The sequence below is a fragment of the Bombyx mori genome, chromosome 24, assembly GCF_030269925.1.
Source record: "Bombyx mori chromosome 24, ASM3026992v2".
In the NCBI taxonomy this organism is placed as follows: Eukaryota; Metazoa; Arthropoda; class Insecta; order Lepidoptera; family Bombycidae; genus Bombyx; species Bombyx mori.
Genome location: NC_085130.1, coordinates 13,413,184 through 13,429,219, shown reverse-complemented (window position 1 = coordinate 13,429,219; position 16,036 = coordinate 13,413,184). Strand labels below are relative to the sequence as shown.

The following is a 16,036-nucleotide window of genomic DNA, read 5'->3' as shown; positions in this document are numbered from 1 at the left end:
GAATACACCAGATTTGTCAGAGCTGCATGTATTAAGTGATGGACCTGCTACTCAATATCGTAATAAAACAATTTTCCATATGATAGCAAGCGATGTGAGCAAATTTTCAAATTTAGAACTATTGTGTGGCATTTCAATGAGGCTAGCCATGGCAAAGGTGCTCCTGATGACGTAGGTGGCTGTGTAAAAGGAACAAGGCTGTTGCAAATGGCTAAGACATGTCATTTATTGACAGTTTTGTTGATTGTTTAAAAGTCACCTGTAAAGGCATTAACATTATTCGTATTGATAATGATGTATCTAATATACAAAAAATTGTCGACGCTAACAAAGTACGCCCCTTCAAAGGGATCTCAAAAATTCACTAGATTACATGGAGCTCAAAAGCTCCTAAAATTATTCACTGCAGACGACTAAGTTGCTTATTGTGTGCACCTCACATTAGGTGTACACATCTTGAAATTGGGCAAATTCAGGTTGAATCTATTTCAATAGATTTTTTCTTTTTTTATTACCTTTACAGGCAGACGAGCACACGGCCCACCTGATGGTGAGTGGTTACCGTCGCCCATGGACTTCAGCAATGAACTGGGCAGAGCCAAGCCGCTGCTTACCGCTTAATACTCTCCACTTTAATACGTCGTCAGTGAGTTGCGCGACACGAAGCCGCGCGCACGATTCAAAAGAATCTTCGTATACGACACCATCATCTGCTTTATCAAGGACGGGTACCCCCAGACCAGTATCTTCTAATGGTACTGCATCAGCATCAACCGTCACTGGACCAAAAACACTATCTCCGCTCGAACCGTTTTCAAACACACCGTCTCCTGAATTGGCAACAAGATTAATCCGTCAACCACTAACCCAACGGAAGCAAAACATAGTAAATATTGACTCAGATGACTCAGTAACCCCCAAGAAATCCAGATTCCATACATTCTTTAATACCAGCGACACAGAGGACTCAACTCCATCCCTAAAAAAAGTGTCAGTCGCTTTTTGAATATAGCGACGAAGAGCTTTTTTTAAATGTATTTACCTTTTAATATAAGTAAACTTCTATTTAGGCTTAAGTATATTTTTTCAATTTTAATTTTTATTCTTTTTAATTCCTTTCTGCAAGTCTCACTTCTGTGGTGAAGTAAAAATTAAAAACCCTGTATTTCAGACAAACCTGAAAAACGGTCTTAATTATAATTTAGATACTATGATTAATCCATACTAATATTATAAATGCGAAAGTAACTCTGTCTGTCTGTCTGTCTGTTCCTCTTTCACGCCTAAACGGCTGAACGGATTTTGATGAAATTTGGTATGGTGATAGATGATAACCTAGAAATGGTCATAGGCTATAAATAATCACGCCATCGTTCTTAGGGGGTAGGCAGTAGGCAGATAACTAAATTGAGTTAGTGATTTTTAGTCGTTTTTGTTGGGACTTTTGCTCTTTCACGTATAAAAGGCTGAACAGATCTTGATGAAATTTAGTAAGGTAATAGATGGTTACCTAAAAACGGATATAAGATCAAAATGATCACGTCATAGTACTTAGGGGGTAGGAAGTAGGCAGAAAACTGAATTGAGTTAGTGATTTTTTTATGGTTTTTGGTGGGAGTTTTGCTCTATCATGCCTAAACGGCTGAACGGATTTTGATGAAATTTAGTTAGGTGATAGATAGTAACCTAGAAAAGGATATGGGCTATTAATATTCATGCTATCGTACTTAAGGCGTAGGCAGTAGGCAGAAAACTAATTAAGTTAGTGATTTTTAATAGTTTGGTTTAAAAGTTTACCTCATTCACGCCTTAACGTCTGAACGGATTTTTATAAGACTTGGTTAATATAAAGATAGGATCCTAGGCACGGACACAGGCTACTTCTTACGGCGGGAAAATACCTCATTCCCTCGGAAATCTAGCGTGATCGTGTCAAGAAGCGAATGACGCCATAGCTACTGAAATGATTTTGATGTTTTTTTTTTTTAAATGAGTGTTACTAAGACTTAAAGTTAGTATTTGATCACTTTTCTAACTTAGAGGGTCGGTAGGCGCCATAATTTAGGGAATTTATTATAAAATTTTGATGCATCTGTCTTTATTTAACAGTTTTACTTGGATCGAAACTTAGCGACATACCATCACACTACTTAACTTATAGGGTAGGAAGGTACCAAAATTCAGACTACTTTTTACTTCGGGAAAATATCTCATTCCCACAGGAACCTATACACAGCTACCTATCTACAACATTAAAACTCTGTCTAGAATCACATTACGCCATAGCTATTGATCTGATTTGTATACGATTTTTTATTCAACTGACTGTTAAATTACATACAGATAAAATCTAATTACCTACACCACAGAATTAATATAGTTCTACATAACTAGCTACGCTTTAAACTTGAGGAGGTAATTAGATAGACATTTATACGAACTTTATGCTCAGTAATCAATCATAGTGATAAGTTAATACTCATTTTAGACAAAGAAACGGATAGGTAATCAGTTCATCACCGAAATTATAACACCTACACTTAGTTTGTTTACTATTCAACGAGGGAAAATAATTCAATATAACGCAAACCTTCAAATCATACGTCGTCGTAGTGAATACAAGACGCTGCGCCGAGCGAAGAGGCGGTGCGGCGCGAGGGGAGGGCCGTGCCCAACTGTGCCTACCCAAGCGGGCAGACGCACGAGGGCAGACGTCGTCGTCGCACGTATGCGAATATTGAAATATTGCGTTACGAAACTCTATTCGTTGCGTATTTTTGGTTAGCTAAAAACGTTCTTTTTAAATTCAGAGTTGAAATAGGTACTACGGTCTACGCGTAGGGTCTGTAAGCTTTAATTTAGTCCTTTGTTTTAGATATCTAAATAAATATTTGGTAGGTTATTATTTTTGAGTCCAAGTTGACGTCATTTTCGTATTTTTATTAAGTACTTAGTTACATTTTTATTATTAGGTAGTTAAGGTAGCTGTTAGATGTAGGTATTTTCTTAACCAATCATTCATATCTCTAGGTTTACTCAGATACGTATTATTCTTTATTTTTGCAGTCGCTTTCATTTGTTAATTCTCAATTTTATTAATGTGTAGGTTAAGTGTTTTTTAGCTCACATCAGGATGTTTATAGTTCGTAGTAAATTAGTTTAGTAATAGATTTTGTCATTATATTATAGTACTTTTATGTTAGTTTTGATAGATAAGTAGGTAGTACCAGTAGTGAAGAAAATTGTGTATTGTGGTGTGGTACATAAATTCAATATTTTTGAATTTATTTAGTTAATTTAGGTTTTAGGTATAAAAGGTTTGTCAGGTGCATAGTTGTTTAGGTTCAATACGTTATTGATTGATTTAGATATTTAGGTTATAAGTAAAAAGGTTTGCTTTATCGAAGTTTTTATAAAAAATTGTCTTACGTTGTAGTTTTTAAAACTACCGATTTTAAAAATCTTTAATTATTGTTTTATTGTTTTCGATATGCCACGCAAACGTAAATCCAATCTAAGCCGTAGTTCTAGCAGAGCTCGAACTGCAAAAGTTGCTAGAAGCCAAGAATCTGAAGAGCAGACTCAGACGCGTCAGATGTTAGATTCTCAGCGTCATGCGACTCAAAGAGCTTCTGAGACCTATACGCAGACTCAAGCCCGTAGGACCTTAGATGCTGAGCGCCACGCATCTCAAAGGGCCTCTGAGACGTTTACACAGACTCAAGCCCGTCAGGCCCTAGATGCTGAACGCCACGCATCTCAAAGAGCCTCTGAGACGTTTACGCAGACTGAGACCCGTCAGGCCCTGGATGCTGAACGCCACGCATCTCAAAGGGCCTCTGAGACCTATACGCAGACTCAAGCCCGACAAACCTTAGATGCTGAGCGCCACGCATTTCAAAGGGCCTCTGAGACGTTTACGCAGACTCAGGCCCGTCAGACCCTGGATGCTGAACGCCACGCATCTCAAAGAGCTGCTGAGACAGTGGAACAGACTCAGACACGTCGAGTTTTAGATGCCGAACGTCACGCGCAATTGATTGCGGCAGAGACTGACGAAGATTCACAAAGACGACGTCTTTTAAATGCTGAACGGCAAGCAGAAAGAAGACGTACGTTTTCAATGAGTACGTGGGAGGCATTTAATGGTGCCGCTTTTGAGTATGACCCTTTGATCGACTATGTTAATCACTGATTGGTTATCATTGGGAGAACGGATAAAAAATGCAGATATTGTGAAGCACTGAAATGGAAAGAAGAAACTCCAGGTATGTGCTGTTCTGGTGGAAAGGTTAAAATTCCATTACTTGGCGAGCCAGAGGAACCTCTTAAATCTTTACTTTTATACGACAGTAACGAATCGCGCCGGTTTTTAAGCAGGATTAGAAAGTATAATTCTTGCTTTCAGATGACGTCATTTGGTGTAGATAAGGAGGTCGTAATGCCTGGATTTTCACCTACTTTTACCATCCAAGGACAGGTGTATCACAGGATTGGTTCCTTACTTCCCGCAAATAATGAACAACCAAAGTTTTTGCAACTTTATTTCATGGGCGATGAAAAAAACGAAGCTGATCGCAGGTGTCAAAATATACAAGGAATCGAAAGGGATACTGTTTTAAAAATCCAGAGAATGTTGCATGAACATAATCGCCTTATCAATACTTTCAAAACAGCACTAGAAAGAATGCCGGGAGAGGATTATAGGTTGGTGATGCACCCCGATCGCACACCAAGTGGGGAACATGAAAGGCGGTATAATGCACCGTTAATAAATGAAGTCGCAGCCTTGGTTACAGGCGAACAGTTTGCTTTCCGTGATATAGTTTTACAGGCCCGAGATGACACATTAACCAGGGTGCCTGATACTCATAAATTTTATGATGCGTTGCAATATCCGATCATATTTAGTAAGGGACAAGAGGGGTACCACTTTCAAGTTCCTCAAATTAATCCTGTAACAGGTCTTCCCTTGCATAACAAAAAGGTTTCATGCATGGATTTTTATGCCTACAACATGATGATACGAGAAAACAACTTTAACATTGTACAAAGATGCAAGCAACTGGCCAATCAGTTTTACGTTGACATGTACGTTAAAGTTGAAAGCGAGAGGTTACTGTACATATCATTAAATCAAACTAAACTAAGAGCAGAGAATTACATCCATCTTCAAGACGCTGTGGCAAATGACGCTAATTTAAATCCAAATAACTTAGGTCGTATGGTCATTTTACCATCTTCATTTGTAAATAGCCCGCGGTACTTACACGAACATACTCAGGACGCGTTTGTTTATGTGCGTACACATGGTCGCCCTGACTTATTCGTCACCTTTACTTGCAACCCAGCCTGGCCCGAAATAGTCAATCAGTTGATGCCGGGGCAAAGCGCAATAGATAGACATGATGCAGTCGCAAGAGTTTTTAGACTAAAAGTTAAAAAACTAATGGATGTGATTAATAAAGGCCGAGTGTTCAGAGAAGCGCGCTGCTTTATGTACTCTGTCGAATGGCAGAAACGTGGACTGCCACATGTCCATATATTATTGTGGTTAAAAGATAAGTTACGACCCGATCAAATAGATAACATAATCAGCGCTGAAATACCGGATCCTAACATTGACAAGACTCTCCATGACATTATTGTAAAAAATATGATTCACGGTCCATGCGGACCCGAAAATCCACAGTGCCACTGCATGAAAGACGGAAAATGCACAAAAAAATTTCCTCGCAAGTTAGTGAAAGAGACCGTTCACAACGACCACGGATACCCGCAGTATCGTAGAAGAGCGCCAGCAGACGGAGGTCGAACAGCAACCGTGAAGCTCCGAAATGGTAGCTACGTTACGGTTGATAATAGTTGGGTAGTCCCCTATTCACCAATTTTATCAAAAATGTTTAACGCCCACATAAATGTTGAGGCATGCAGTTCAGTACGCGCCATCAAATATATTTGCAAATATATAAACAAGGGTAGTGATCAAGCTATTTTCAATTTTAGAAATACTGATCGTGCGAATCCCGTAGATGAGGTACAAACTTATCAGTCTGGTCGGTATGTCAGCAGCAACGAAGCCGTGTGGCGTCTGTTAGCATTTCCGTTGCACGAAAGGCATCCCACCGTGACACATCTCAGCGTGCATTTAGAAAATGGTGAACGCGTTTATTTTAATGAACACAATTTCCACGAACGAATAACTACTCCGCCAAAAACCACACTCACTGCTTTTTTTGATCTTTGTATCAGAGATGAGTTTGCAAAAACTCTTCTTTATGTCGAGGTGCCGAGGTATTATACTTGGGATGCAAGTAGGAAAACTTGGAAACGCCGCATTCAAGGTACTTCAGTTCACGATTGGCCTGGCGTCAAATCTGGAGATGCTTTAGGACGAGTTTATACAGTTCATGTTAGTAACATGGAATGTTTTTGTCTACGCATGCTTTTACACCATGTGCGCGGACCTACCTCTTTCAATGATCTAAAAAAATACAACACACAAGATTATCCTACATTTCGAGCAGCATGTGAGGCAAGAGGATTACTGGAGAATGACAACCATTGGGATGTGACACTGGAAGAAGCTGCTCAATGTAGATCAGCATGCAAGATGAGAGAGCTATTTGCTGTATTAGTAGCGACATGTGGTCTTTCAAATCCTCAACAATTGTGGGATAAATACAAAAATGATATGACCGACGATATATTGCACAGATTACAAGAGCAAAATCCCAATGTCACGTACAGTGATTTCATTTACAATGAGGGTCTGACAAAAATTGAAGACCAGGTTAAAACAATTTCTAGAAAGGATTTATCAGATTATGGAATGATCAGACCACAGAGAACCGAGGAAATCAGTAGCGATTTAATACGGGAACTAGATTACGATACTGCTTCCTTACAACAACAATTGACAGAGTCTGTTCCACGTTTGATCCCAGAACAAAGGTTAGTATTTAACAATGTTTTCAAAAAAATCGAAGATGGCGAAGGTGGTTTGTTATTTTTGGATGCTCCCGGAGGCACGGGAAAAACCTTTCTTTTAAACTTGCTTTTAGCGCAAATCCGAAAAGATAAAGGAATTGCTGTAGCAGTTGCCTCTTCCGGAATAGCCGCCACTCTGCTCAATGGTGGTCGAACGGCACATTCGGTGCTTAAACTGCCATTAAACTTAGCCCATGAAGAAATGCCAGTCTGTAATATAAGTAAAAACAGCGAGCGTGGACGTATGTTGCAGCAATGTAAATTATTAGTTTGGGATGAGTGTACTATGTCCCATAAAAGAGCAATTGAAGCTCTAGATCGGACTTTGAAAGACATCAAGAGTAATCCAAATATCATGGGGGGGATGGTGGTACTTTTAGCGGGCGATTTTAGACAGACTTTGCCGGTTATCACTAAAGGCACCCCTGCAGATGAAATAAATGCGTGTTTAAAAGCGTCAACGTTATGGGTGCACGTAAAAACGTTTAGTCTGTCTACAAATATGAGAGTGCAACTACACAATGATGTACAATCTGGACAATATGCTGCTGCTCTTCTTAAAATTGGAGAAGATCGTATGGCAAAGGATGGTAATGGCATGATTACATTGGATCGTGAATTCTGCAATGTTGTGCATAATCCAGATGATCTAAATAACTTCGTCTATAGCGAACTGCTAACTAATATGAGGAATAGAGACTGGTTATGTGAAAGAGCAATTTTAGCGCCGACGAATGAAATGGTGGGACAGATAAACGAGCAAATTATGTCACGCGTGGAAGGTGATATTGTTGAGTTTCTCTCTGTAGACACTGTAATGGATACTGAACAAGTAACATCATACCCTGTAGAATTTCTTAATTCTTTAGAACTGTCGGGAGTACCTTCACACAAACTGAGGCTGAAAGTAGGCGTTCCTGTCCTTTTAATGCGGAATTTAGATGCACCAAGACTGTGTAATGGCACACGGTTGCAAGTGACACACCTCGGTCGCAATATTGTAAAAGCAATCATTATGACTGGAATGGCAAAAGGAGAGAACGTTTTAATCCCCCGTATACCCATAATTCCGACAGATTTGCCATTCCAGTTTAAGAGATTACAGTTTCCGCTGAAAATCGCATTCGCTATGACGATAAATAAAGCTCAGGGGCAAACATTAAAAGTAGCCGGCATTAATTTAGAAAAGAGTTGTTTTTCTCACGGACAATTATACGTGGCTTGCTCACGTGTTTCAAGTCCACAGAATCTCCATGTGTTGGCCAGAGAGGGAAAAACAAAGAACATAGTTTACAAAAATGTACTACAGTAATAAGGCCTCTTATTTTTAGCTTCCTACATTATTATACTACTTACATTAAGTTAGTACTTCCTACGCAGACGATGTTACGGATGTCACACTGTCTAACATCGGGGGTTGGCAGGTAGGTAGTTAGTAGTATTTTAAACCGATTTACATTATTTACTTTTTATATTTACTAAGGAAACATTCGGAGCTATCCATTATGTAGCTTAGGTTGCTTTTGAACAAATTTTGATGTGAAGTTGAGGACTGGAACACGATAGTGGGACATTGTTGCAGGGGGACTTATAGCCGGGAGAAAACAAAAAAACTTATGCGGACGAAGTCGCGGGTAAAAGCTAGTAACTAATAAATGAGACTAATTTTGTAAAAATACGAACGATATTTTTTTTCCAAAATGTTTACCTTCTTTTGTGTATGACCCATTTTTTTTTTTTTTTTTTTTCGGGCCTGGGGCCGAACCTCCTACGAGGTCCCCGCGCATACGGGGCGCGCGGGGTATGTGAGACTCAACGATCTGCAGGTGTTGAGAGCAGATCGCGGGCCCAAGGATTTTAGGACCCACCCACTAAACGACTCCCCTGCACTCTTACACCCGACGAGGTAGGGGGGCTACCGCGGTCAACACTACAACCAGACGGCGCGGCTCACCCCAAGGACGCCCAGCCGACGGAGCCTTCGAGGCGAATCGAAGGCTCTGAAACGTCGGCCGTCTCGGTACGGCAGCCCGTCAGGCCGCCCAGACAGTGCCGCTGGTGCCCCGGAATACCCCGCTGGACCAGAACCAGCCTGCCGGGTCGGGACGCGATACACTGCCAACCGGTCGCTCTTTCGTAACTCCTTGGCAGCGCGCTAGAGTGCTGGTAGCGCGCCGCGCGGCCTCTCCCCCTCAGGTCGCCCCTTGACCTTCACCGGGGGGAAGCCGCCATCTACAGGGGCCGGAGTCGGGCAAAGGCCCTTCTCCGACCCCCGGCTCGGCGGCGACGGATAGGTGCGGAGAGGGATGAGCTCTCCCTCTCTCGTTCCGCCGCCTCCTTCTGCGAGATGGTGTACTCGCAGAAGTCGAGCATCGCCTTCCAGGACTCATCGCTGCCGAGCATCGTGGCCACGACGGTCGGCAGCGATAAGTCCGGTCCTATTTGCGAGACAAGGACACGGCGTTGCTCCAGCCATGCGGGGCAATATGCGAGCGTATGCTCGACCGTGTCCTCGTCGCAGTCACAGTGGTGACACTCCATCGTCGGTTCCCTCCGGGCGATGCGATGCAGGTACCGGCCAAAACACCCATGGCCGGTAAGCATCTGCGTCAACCGGAAGGTGAGACGCCCTTGGTCACGGTTCGCCCATTCCGCGAGGACCGGGCGCACCGCCTCGACGGTCCGGAGACCAGCTGACGGGTTCGCCAAGCGGCGAGACCACGCCTCCAGCACAGACCGCCGAGATTGGAGCCTCCGCGCTCTAATCGCTCCTTCTCCGGGACGTGGTTCCCCCCTGTCGCGAAGGTCACATCGCCACGCATAATCGGCGGCGAGCGCCTCCGCCTCCAGGTCCCAGGGAGGCGTCCCGGCGAGAACGCACGCCGCCTCGAAGGAGACGGTGCGGTATCCACGGATTTGTGTATGACCCAGGTAGTAACGGCTTCAATTCAGAGCATAATTGCAAAAATAGACGTTTCGAAATTCTATATTGTTTTCTGAACAAACTTTCCGATAAATTCAGAAGTTTAGCTTGATCTCGAAGACACCGCCCCAGACGCACTGATTCGAGTTTATTCAACCTATTTTCGTCTGCCTCCAAAATTCGGGCCATTGTAGTTCTGTGAGTGCTCTGAGTGCTAATACAGTTTTAAGTTGTATTTTGGCGGAACTTTTATTTATCCCGAACCCCAGCGCGTAACAATATGTTTGCAATTCCTTTGAGCTAAAAGATTTGGGTGAAGCCAGATCATGTGACAAAGGTGAGATTTATTTATCTCAGAGTATGTTGAAATGCTATTGCAGAGATACGGTATGTAAGACTCTAACTGGTACACCAATGGAATACAATATAAAATTAGAAAAGGCGACTGAGGCTCAAAAAAAATGAAGAATTAAGTAATAATTCAAAAGATTATTGCTTCATTGATGTATTTATCGATTTGCACAAGACCTTACATCAAGTTTGCTGTTAGTTATTTATCGAAATTTAACAATAGTAACGACGGTGAACATATGGGAGCTTTAGACTACTGAGATATTGGAAGGGTACAAATGAGTACCAAAATTGTTACAAAAAGACTGGTGAACCCTTGGTCGGATTTGCTGATTTGTTGATTAGGGAAGCAATTCCGATGGTCACTAATTTTCAGGTTGTGCTCTTATATTTGGTAGTGCTGTCATTTCTTGGCAAACTCGCAAAGAAGGCTGTATTGCGCTAAGTACACCTGAGGCTCAGTACATAGCCATCTGTGAGGCCGCTAAGGAAATTATATCCATTAAGGGTATCTGCGTAGAACTCAATGCACAGGAAGGAATTCCTGTTTTGTTTAATTATAGTCAGAGTGTAAGCAAGCTTGTGTATAGTCCAGCTGTAGGTAAAAGGTCTAAGCATATAAAATATCACTTTATAAGACAGTTGGTGTTGTCTAAAGTAATAGAAGTAAAGTATTGTAATACCGAAGAATTGCTTCCAGATAGTTTAACAAATCCAGTGAACAGAATTAAACATAACAAGTGTATAAAACTATGTGGGGGTGTAAGAACTGGCCTTATTACTATATGTAACTATCATAAGTTTATTAAAAGAATAGTTGTGGCCTAGTAGTTAGTTGTGTAGAGTCATGTAAAAAAAAGTCAGTATATACATCCGAAGATTATGTTTTATTATCTAACATAATTAACACAATATTCGTGGTGTTGATAAAGGTTCAAGCATTATTACGCGTTTATTATGTTCCAAAGGTAAAGTTAGATACCTTAGAACTGAGTGTTGACTTTACCTTAAAATGTCTGGTAAATAATGTAAATATATGGCAACACTGTCTGTCTGTGCATCCGCCATTAAACAAGTCACAATAAGCTCATGTCTTACTATATAATATATGTACACGCTACAACCCGCATCCGTTTATCTCCCCCCGGACAAGCCCCTTCTGAGCAGTGACATCCGAGTCACTGTTCGGCATGGGAGACTCCGTCATCCTGGCAGGCGATTTAAATTGCCACCACACTAGGTGGAACTGCCATCGTACAAACGTTAACGGTAGGCGTCTCGACGCGTTTATAGACGACCTCACCTTTGAAGTGGTCGGTCCCTCAACTCCAACATGTTATCCATATAACATCGCGCTCCGTCCGAGCACTATAGACCTGGCACTGCTTAGGAATGTAACTCTGCGCTTGCGTTCCATCGAAGCACTGTCAGAGCTCGACTCAGACCACTGACCTGTCGTTATGCAGCTCGGTCGCCCTCACAACCCAGTCACTGTTACGAGGACCATGGTGGATTGGAATAAGCTGGACACGTGTCTAGCCGAAGCCGCTCCGCCAATCTTCCCTTACGGCCCGGATTCGAATCTATCCCCCGAGGACACCGTCGAATCCATAAACATCATTATCGATCACATCTCTTCCGCGATCATTAGATCTTCAAAAGAAGTCGATGTGGAGGACAGCTTCCACCGCATCAGACTGTCCCCCGATCTTAGGAATCTCTTAAGAGTTAGGAACGCGGCAATCGGGGTTTACGATCGTCTTCCCACGCATTCAAACCGGATTCGGATGCGTCGTCTACAACGCGAAGTCCACTCCCGCCTAAGCGACGCGCGTAACGATAATTGGCATAGTTATTTAGAACAACTCGCGCCCTCCCATCAAGCATACTGGCGACTAGCTAGGACTCTCAAATCCGAAACTACCGCTACTAGGCCTCCCCTCGTACGCCCTTCAGGCCAACCACCGGCATTCGATGACGATGACAAGGCTGGGCTGCTGGCCGATGCACTGCAAGAGCAGTGCACCACCAGCACTCAACACGCGGACCCCGAACACACCGAGTTAGTCGACAGGGAGGTCGAGCGCAGAGCTTCCCTGCCGCCCTCGGACGCGTTACCCCCCATTACCACTGACGAAGTTAGAGACGCGATCCACAACCTCCAACCTAGGAAGGCACCCGGCTCCGACGGCATCCGCAACCACGCGCTAAAACTTTTGCCAGTCCAACTGATAGCAATGTTGGCTACAATTTTAAATGCCGCTATGACGCACTGCATCTTTCCCGCGGTGTGGAAAGAAGCGGACGTTATCGGTATACATAAGCCGGGCAAACCGACAAACGAAACATCTAGTTACCGTCCGATTAGTCTCCTCCCGACGATAGGAAAAATTTACGAACGGCTCCTTAGGAAACGCCTCTGGGACTTTGTTACCGCGAACAAAATTCTCATAGACGAACAGTTCGGATTCCGCTCTAAACACTCGTGCGTACAACAAGTGCACCGCCTCACGGAGCACATCCTGATAGGACTAAATAGGCTAAAACAAATCCCGACCGGCGCCCTCTTCTTCGACATCGCGAAGGCGTTCGACAAAGTCTGGCACAACGGTTTAATTTACAAACTGTACAACATGGGAGTGCCAGACAGACTCGTGCTCATCATACGAGACTTCTTGTCGAACCGTTCGTTTCGATATCGAGTAGAGGGAACTCGTTCTCGTCCCCGTCAACTGACTGCCGGAGTCCCGCAAGGCTCCGCGCTCTCCCCGTTATTATTTAGTTTGTATATCAATGATATACCCCGGTGTCCGGAGACCCATCTAGCGCTCTTCGCCGATGACACGGCTATCTACTACTCGTGTAGGAAGATGTCGCTGCTTCATCGGCGACTCCAGATCGCAGTAGCCACCATGGGACAGTGGTTTCGGAAGTGGCAAATTGACATCAACCCCACGAAAAGCACAGCGGTGCTCTTCAAAAGGGGTCGCCCTCCGAACATCACTTCGAGCATCCCACTCCGTAGTAGGCGCGCAAACACCTCCGCCGTTAGCCCCATCACTCTCTTTGGTCAAATATCTAGGCGTCACCCTCGACAGAGGGATGACATTCCGTCCCCATATAAAAACGGTACGCGACCGCGCCGCGTTTATTCTAGGACGACTCTATCCAATGCTTTGTAGTCGAAGCAAACTGTCCCTCCGCAATAAGGTAACTCTCTACAAAGCTTGTATACGCCCCGTCATGACGTATGCAAGCGTAGTGTTCGCTCACGTAGCCCGCACCCACTTGAAATCCCTTCAGGTTATTCAATCCCGATTCTGCAGGATAGCCGTCGGAGCGCCTTGCTTAGGAACGTGGATCTCCACGATAACCTGGAGCTCGATTCAGTTAGTAAGTATCTGCAGTCGGCATCGCTGCGCCATTTTGAGAAGGCGGCACGACATGAGAACCCTCTCATCGTAGCCGCTGGAAATTACATACCCGACCCAGTAGACCCAATGGTAAACCGTCGACGTCCCCCAAAGCACGTCATTACGGATCCTCCTGATCCATTAACGGTGCTTTTAGGCACCACAAGCACCGGTCACCGTCCTCGTCGAACCCGTCGCTTGCGACGAAGGGCTCGACGAGCGAACTAACCCATAGACACAGCCCACTGAGTTTCTCACCGAATCTTCTCAGTGGGTCGCGTTTCCGATCCGGTGGTAGATTCTGCGAAGCACTGCTCTTGCTAGGGTCAGTGTTAGCAACTCTCCGGTTGAGCCCCGCGAGCTCACCTACAATCGTTAGGGTGAAGCTGAAATAGCCTCTCAAGGCTATCAGCATAGGTAGGGGGAAAAAAAAGCTACAACCCGGTTATCCTACGACTTCATATACTTTAAAATAATAAGCTTTTGATTTTTGTAGTCACTATTCTATTAAAAATTGCCACCGAAAATTTGTATACAAGATTGTTCATATGAATTATAAACTCGTAGTAATGTAATTAAAATGTTTGCATTGACACATATCTTAATTTCGTTGAGGTTTTAAAGCCAATTGTATAATACTCGTAGTTGGAATGTTATACATAAACTATACTTCATCGTATTAGTTCATATAAGTAATGTAACACAAACACATAGCTGGGAGATTTATTTGCTAGTTTTTTTTTTGCTTATATTGGTGGGCGAGCTCACAGGCCACCTGCTTTTAAGTGGTTACTGGAGCCCATAGACATCTACAACGTAAATGCGCCACCCACCTTGTCTCGCCTAGTGCCTGGGTGTCAGACCTTTCGCACTACAAGTGTCACTTTGACGCTTTCCAGGAAACTGGGGGTCCACCGTACGGATTGTGAAATACGGGCTGTACATCCAAGTACGGATTGTAATCAACAGGCAACACCTCCGAGTTCCCCACTAAGTCAGTGGAAGCTTCTTCAGCGGAGCCCCCCACGCGTCACGGCATCGAATGGTCCAGATAAGTCCCCAGTGCACATAGGTTTTTTTAAAAGACCAGAAAGCTTCCCTGTGCCGCGAATCCATTTTTTTTATTGCTTAAATAGGTAGACGAGTTCACAGCCCACCTGGTGTTAAGTGGCTACTGGAGCCCATAAACATCTACAACGTAAATGCGCCAGCCACCTTGCGATATAAGTTCTAAGGCCTCAGTATAGTTACAACGGCTACTCCACCCTTCAAACCGAAACGCATTACTGCTTCACGGCAGAAATAGGCGGAGTGTGGTACCTACCCGTGAGCCCGGGACACCAGTGCGTCCAGGATATCCTTGCTGTGTCGTGTGCTGTGCAGAAAGTGATCTTACGCGAGTGTGTTTTATCTGGCGTCAGCTGTTTCGGCGCGGTAACGTTCCGAGCAGCACAAACGAGGGACCCGGGAACAGGTGAATTGATCGACACTATTTTATTCTTAACATTGGTTAATAGCGGGTAGGTGTCGATCAGCCTGTGAAAACTGCGTAACCATTTTATTTTTTAATAAAACCGATGTACGTGAGTGCCATTGAGTCTGGCCGCTCGTGTCTGTTCTCAGTCCTCCCCTACCCTTCAGGGTTAGGAGGGGCTGTTACCAACACCCGAAGGCCAATCCTTCACAGGTCTGCGGCGTCGGAGCCTTTACAGGTAGGCTTAAGTATTTAATGTATATAATATGTTGTATATAATATAGTATTATTATAAAGTATATATATATATATATATATATATATATATATATATATATATATATATATATATATATATATATATATATATATATATATATATATATATATATATATATATATATATATATATGTATATAATATATATAGTATTTATTGTATATAATATGTTGTATATAGTATATAATATATAATGTTGTATATAATTGATTCCATTTAGAATTCATTTTGATTGTTAAAATTCAATTCACTTTTTATTGCCTATTTCTATTTACTTTTCGTTATATTCATAGTTAAGTTGTTTTAAGTACTAAATTAAAATAGTAGTGCCGTCTCGCTCTTAGCGAATAAGAACTCGTGGCTCAATAATATACGAATTCAGGCAGTTCAACTATTTTCATTCTACCCACATAAAAAGTGATATATTTTTTTTCCATCCATTTTTAAGACGTACTTTTATATTTCAATTAAGCGGGCATACTGACCGACAATACTAAGCTGTCCCCGTCGATCTCCCTTCATTCATCATTCATACTTTTATTAATTACACAGTCGAAAGTAGTTTTGTTGTACTTAAATTTTGTTTCTTTGTTTAATTAAATTCCC

At 42.9% G+C, this 16,036-nt stretch overlaps 1 protein-coding gene and 1 non-coding gene across 2 annotated transcripts; one reads left to right on the top strand and one right to left on the bottom strand.

Moving 5' to 3' along the window:
* Positions 1 to 239: 239 nt before the first annotated feature.
* Mir3323 (microRNA mir-3323) lies at positions 240 to 356 on the bottom strand. The gene has a single exon (NR_107603.1). It is a non-coding gene; the product is annotated as a microRNA mir-3323 (primary transcript).
* Positions 357 to 4,408: 4,052 nt separating this feature from the next.
* Positions 4,409 to 8,302, top strand: LOC119630476 (uncharacterized). Its single transcript, XM_062675848.1, has one exon. The coding sequence runs from the start codon at positions 4,409 to 4,411 to the stop codon at positions 8,300 to 8,302; it is 3,894 nt and encodes a 1,297-aa protein (XP_062531832.1).
* Positions 8,303 to 16,036: the final 7,734 nt, after the last annotated feature.